Here is a 6,000-nt window from a genome sequence, read left to right as displayed (position 1 = left end):
ATACTACTTCTGGCTGTCTCTTCTCCTTCTTCCTACCAAATTGTAACACTTCACATTTCTCAGCATTAAATTTCATCTGAACCCATTCCACCAGCCTGTTTATAATCTCCTTTAAATTTATTACTATCCCCCTCACAGATCACAGGCCTCAAATTTTTTGTGCTAGCTACAGGTATGAAAATTGCGCCTGGTACACCTGATCAGCAATAATTATATATAAAGAAATATACACACACACACATTAATATATGAACAATGTATAATGGATGTGCTGACACTGTGAAGAATAGGAATAGAACTAGCAAACCATTTCAGTAGCCATGTTTGGAGATGACAAAGGAATAGCTGACAGCTTCAGTGTGGAATGGCTGAGGGAGCTGATGTGATGCATGCTACTTCACAGTCTTTTAGGATTAGGAATTGCAATAATAATTATAGTTGGACATTTGTAGATTGGACCTAACCGATACACACAATTAGGATCAGTTTTAAGCCTGATCAATAAAAAGTCATGAAATTGTGCTCTAGATACTTAAATATATGAAATGGAAAACAAAAATATAACAATTTGTTGGAAGGTATTTAGAAATATAGATTTGTCCAAAGAACCTTGGCACTTAGGCCATCAGTTGAGGAATACCAATGATCCAAGATGCAAAATGATGCCACCAGTGAAAGGTACAATGATTTTTAATGCAAAGTAGTAGAAAAGAAATATAAACTTGAAAGTCATATCTGATTTGCCAAAATAACACATTCCAGTCCTACAGGTATAAATGTACAGTTTTATTAGTGAAAGACTTAGGGAAGACACATACATGCAATTATTGTCCTGCATACCCCTCAGAAGTATCAAATACATAATTAGAAACATGTAGACTTGTTATCTTTACTTCAAAGAATATAGATGACACAAAATGAAAAAGAGAAACCTGTAATGATGAATTATAGGCTTGTCTTCTTTCAAGACGTTTGTGTATTTTCAATTTGCATTTTTAAGAGAATCAGCTGCTGCTTCTGCAGTGATTCACTCAGAGGAATGTCAAGAACCACACATTCTGGGCGTTGTTGACATATAATCAGAAAATAATATAAATTATGATGGTCAGATCTTAACAGAACCTTCATTGCTTGTAATAGAATATTGCTCTTTTAATGCCAATGGATTAACAATGCATTTTCTGCTTTTGTTGTGAGTATACAATTTATGTTGCATTTGTAGCAGGGCTTGATTCTTAATCTAAGTTATGAGACAGTATCAAGGCACCAAAGTAATTAGTTCAGGGATAAGAGCAAAATGCTAAACACTTTGGATCCCAGACATCAGAAATAGAAATGAAAATTGCTGGAAAAGGTCAGCTTGTCTTCGTGGAGAGACAAACTGAGTTAAGTCTGAGCTCAATGACCATTCATCAAAACATACAACAAAACACAATTTCTCTCTCCACAGATACTGCCTGACCTACTGAGTTTTTTTTCTGGCTTAGTTTCAGATGCAATAATACCATTTCAGTTGCAACAGTCTAACAATGGGTGTGCAAATGAAGAAACATTAAAAATAAACTAGAATATAACGAGACAATAATCCTTCTTCCATTCCAGATTCATGGAAATAATCAAGGAAGTGATATAGTTAAGTCTTATTGTGCTGAATGAAGAACATAACTCTTAGCATTGATCAGAGAGGATCATGTTTCTGTGGGGGGCAAAACACAATGGGACCCTTTTCACTGTGGGAAAAGAAAGCATAGAATCAGAAACACAGGATTTTGAGGAAGACCTTAAAAAACTGATTACAGATTTGTACTTTGTTTAAAAAAATACCACGTTTCACACAAAACAAAGGTCTCAATTGTTGGTAAAATTATTCAGAATCTTTTAATAGAAATAATATTTTATTTCTAAATATGCAAAATACAATACCTCTTCTCACTCTGTTAAGAATCGACAGTCTTAAGTACTGGCAGGATAAGAAATCAACATTATGGAATTTCTGATCTTGGTTTACTCACGGGATAAGTGACTTCACACGTGAAGAAGACAGGATGAGAAACAAACTGGTCCTTGACACACTTGTCCTTATTGCAGTTGCTGATTTAGAGAAATGGGATTCAGGAATGGATGGGGTGTTCAATTTCCCCATTAAACAAAGGAAAATGATGAGAAAGGAGAAAAGAGAAATTCTTCAACTTTTATTTTGCATCTACAGTGAGAAAGCAAAGATACAAGGATTGAAATATGGATCTGCCAAGACTATTTAATTGGTTATACTCTGTAGTTCAAACAATATTCTGGATATACCCTTTAAGAGTAGGGCATACTATCAGAAATATGTGTTGTATTTTACCACAGGCTACTGAGTTCAGAAATAAATGCAATTTCTGAAGAAATTCATCTTTTCATGAAACTAGATGTGTTTAGAAAACAGAATATTCCAAATTGCAGAGAATTGATTGAATTCAAAAATTATGAATCAAGACAACAGGACCATATGCTTTCATAATAAATGTTTTTTGCTTGCATTGAAAGATTATTATTGCTGCACCTCCATATTGCATCCTCAGTTGTAACAATTGGCGTTAATTAGCCCTGGTGTATGTTACGCCCAGTCAGTTCATTTCTGGAATGCTTGCTAAATGATGCAAAAATGGACGGCCATGAATACAGCTATTACAGTCTTTTCCCAGTTCTTGCTGCATCCTTAACAATGTATCTTCTATGTCTTCCCTCGAAAAGCACAGTGGTAACTGTCGAGCCAGACGAACAGCCTCTCCCTTCACAAGAAAATACACCAATATATTTGAATAAGTACTTAGGCAAAATTGTAATCAATGTGCTGTCAAATACAAGGTTGAGTACAGAATTGCATTTTGCAACATATAATGTTTTCACCCCATCCATTTCTTTCCCTTTATACTTCTCATACAGGTGCCTCACAGCATGTAGTAGAATAGGAAGTGTACAAAGAGGTTTATGAATTCTTCCACTGAATTTTCTTCACTGTGGGTAGCTTCAAACTCCTTTTGTATGGTAAGTAATAACAAATAACATATCGGGTATTCATCAAATCAAGGAACTACTGATATTAATGTATACCTAACTACTCTATGGCAAACCCATTATTAAGATAAATTGTGAGACTAACAGTCTGTGAGCCACTTTGCCTTAAAAGCTAAGGTGCTCCAGAGTTAATAGGAAATAATGTCTTTGTCCTTCCCTGGTCTGATGGTGCACTCAGGACAGTTATTTCCTTGCTTTATCTATTATGAAAATATGCTGAACAAACGGGTTGTGTATACACGTCACTGGACTTTGCTCTTTGCCCTTAGGTTCTGGACCTGTAACTGGCAGGAACGAAGGGGCAAAGGACAAAGGTCAAGAGCACAAGTAGACAAACCAGGCATTCCTGAAACTGACCTCCGTTTTGAAAGCTCGAGTACCTTCATAAAAGGGTCTGGTAAGTTGCATAAGAGGACAGACAGGAAATGTATGAAAATTCTTAGCTGGCCTGAAACTTTAAAGTTGCTTTCTATAGAGCAAGGTAGTGTAGTGGGAAAAAAAAATCATACTTTATGTTCACATCGAAGAAAATCAACAATGAATTAATGAGGTTCTGACTGTGGCTGGAGGTTTTCTGTAGTGCAGGGCATGTTTTAAATCAGTGAACCATAATTCTGCCTTATTCAGGGTCCTGAAGGTAAATTAAAACTTGCACGTAGCTGAACAGGTGATGATATTCACCAGGAGTGTATGTATATTTATTCCACAGGTTCGGTGTGCATTTTCTATTGAGTTAGTTAGCTGTGGTTTATCTCACCTGAAGTTACTTTTTTTTTTGTTACATTCTCCCTAGTTTTTACTCCTGTACCTATTACCCGGATAGCCTTCTACTACATCAGTCAAGTGACCATTTTTCACATGAACCTGGATTATGAATATCATCATCCAAGGAACCTCACCCAACCTGATCCAGTTGCAACTTGACATCCATCAACACTGGCTCCCATTTCAGCAAATGCTAACGAGTGAAAAGAGGTAGGAACTTTGCCCTTTCACAGGCTGACAGCTAACGTACTGGTTGAGATTAGCCGACTTGGCAGAGACCAAGGGTCAAACCTTCAGTTATCTTTCACACAAAGGCAAGGTTTAAACTAAATAACAGGGTGCACTAATTGCCATCCATAAAGTAAACCATCTTGTGGTAGAGCTGGAAACGGGGATGAGAAAAGAGATCCAAAAGCAAACTAGTGCAGATGCTGGAAGTTTGAAATAAAACAAAAAACACTGGAAATCCTCAGCAAGTCAGGCAGCATCTTTGGAGACATAAACAGAGTTAATGTTACGTTGACCTTTCCTCTGACCGTGACTGAAATGTTGACTTTGTTGCTCTGTTCAAATATGCTTCCTAACCTGTTGAGGATTTCCAGCACCTTCTGTTTATGTTAGAAAAAAAAAGTGAGGAAATAACAGTCAAAGAGATAAGAAGTCTCATATCTGGGAAAGGACACAGCTCACATTGACCGTGAGCTGCCGTCTGTCCTTTCAAAGACTGCACGCAAGGCTGCATTGAAGCTTGGTGATCCTGACTGCAGCTGGCCTGGTACCAGCTGCCTCTAAATGAGCTTAACTTTGAGATGGGGGCCTCAAGCAGACATTATGATGCCAATCTGCAGATAGGAAAAAGGTGACCACCTTATTTTAGGTATAGCCAATGGAAGGGAGTAGCAGAAATATATTTCTAGGTCCAAGGCATTTATTCTTTCCTGGTGCTCAGCTTTAGTAGGAAAGTAACATTATACTACAAACACTTAGGGATTGCTGTGCCAGTTCCAAATACCAATTTACAGCATTAATAAAAGTAATTTACATCAGACCAATTCTATCAACTAACCCCCCCCCCCCCCATTATTTCACTTTATTTAATCTTAGAAGTCTACAGTGCCAAATTAAGGCCATTCAGCCCTTCATGTCCATCTGGCCAAAATGTGCTATTTAGGCTGCTTCCAACTTCCCTTATCTTTGTCCACACACTATAGGTGACTGTGCTCCGAGTCCTCATTTGTCCACCTTCCAAATGTTATTACGGCTTCTGCCTCTACCATTCTTTCATGACCTCACTAATATTTGATAATTTAAAAAAAAATCTCATTTTCCCTAATAATCCTTCTAGTATTTGTGAATTTATGCTGTCATATTTTCATTTCAAACCAGTTCAGATGCAATTGCTTGAAACTAATGGGTGGGAAACGCCTGTTGTTTAAGATGGCTTGAATGTACTGAAAACTTTAAACCACTTATTTAGAAGCAAAGAGGCCTCTTAGTCAATGCACCAACATATTATAGTCAGGCTTGTGCCGCAATTCCCTATATTGCTCAATTTCACTTGGAGCTATCAACGGCAGAGTAGAGGGAATGAGTTTCCCATGAGGAAGGAGGCAAAAATAGAGCGAGGAAGACATTCCATTGCTTACGAGCATTCCCAAGCTGTCAAGTTACATAGCACCATTGCAAGGAGCATATCAATGCCCCTTCCCCCAATTTTGGATAAAGAACAACATACATAGAATACTTAATACAAAAAAGAGAAATATAATTTTTGCAAATATTGTCAAATCCTAATTAACTAATTTTACAACTGAAGATCAATGTAAATTAAACAATGAAAACTGCCTTAACAGCACTTCTATCATTTTCTAAGATAATTAGGTTTTTGTTTTAAAAATCTTTAGTCTTCCACTAGAACCACCTGCTAACTTGATGTATTACTTTTTGGGGTATTTTCCACAAGTGTCTTACCTCCAAATAATTTACAACCTTTAAAGGTCTGCACTGGTGCACATGCTGAGCATTTTTATTTAAAATTGCAGTCAGAATCTCTCGTAAATCTGATATACCGTAGAAAGGTAAACACCTAGCCATTTCTTGAATTTCCAAATGATGCTCTCCTGTTGAACCACCTAATCATGAAAAAGAAAGAATAGTTGTAGATTTGACAGATTT

At 36.9% G+C, this 6,000-nt stretch overlaps 1 protein-coding gene across 2 annotated transcripts in view; it reads right to left on the bottom strand.

The window, feature by feature from the left end:
• Positions 1-767: 767 nt before the first annotated feature.
• Positions 768-6,000, bottom strand: part of pms1 (PMS1 homolog 1, mismatch repair system component) — a 66,308-nt gene continuing 61,075 nt past the window's right edge. The window contains exons 12-13 of one of the 2 annotated variants that reach the window (XM_052018360.1): positions 5,797-5,957; positions 768-2,774 (exon numbers count right to left, since the gene is read on the bottom strand). In XM_052018360.1, the coding sequence (XP_051874320.1) occupies positions 2,610-2,774; positions 5,797-5,957 (326 nt within the window). In that variant the 3' untranslated portion in view covers positions 768-2,609. The remainder of the gene's footprint in view (positions 2,775-5,796; positions 5,958-6,000) is intronic. The other variant, XM_052018351.1, reaches the window with a different exon arrangement.

The sequence above is a fragment of the Pristis pectinata genome, chromosome 1, assembly GCF_009764475.1.
Source record: "Pristis pectinata isolate sPriPec2 chromosome 1, sPriPec2.1.pri, whole genome shotgun sequence".
Lineage (NCBI taxonomy): Eukaryota > Metazoa > Chordata > Chondrichthyes > Rhinopristiformes > Pristidae > Pristis > Pristis pectinata.
The sequence above is the reverse complement of the archived record's forward strand: the minus strand, read 5'-3'. Positions and strand labels throughout refer to the sequence as shown.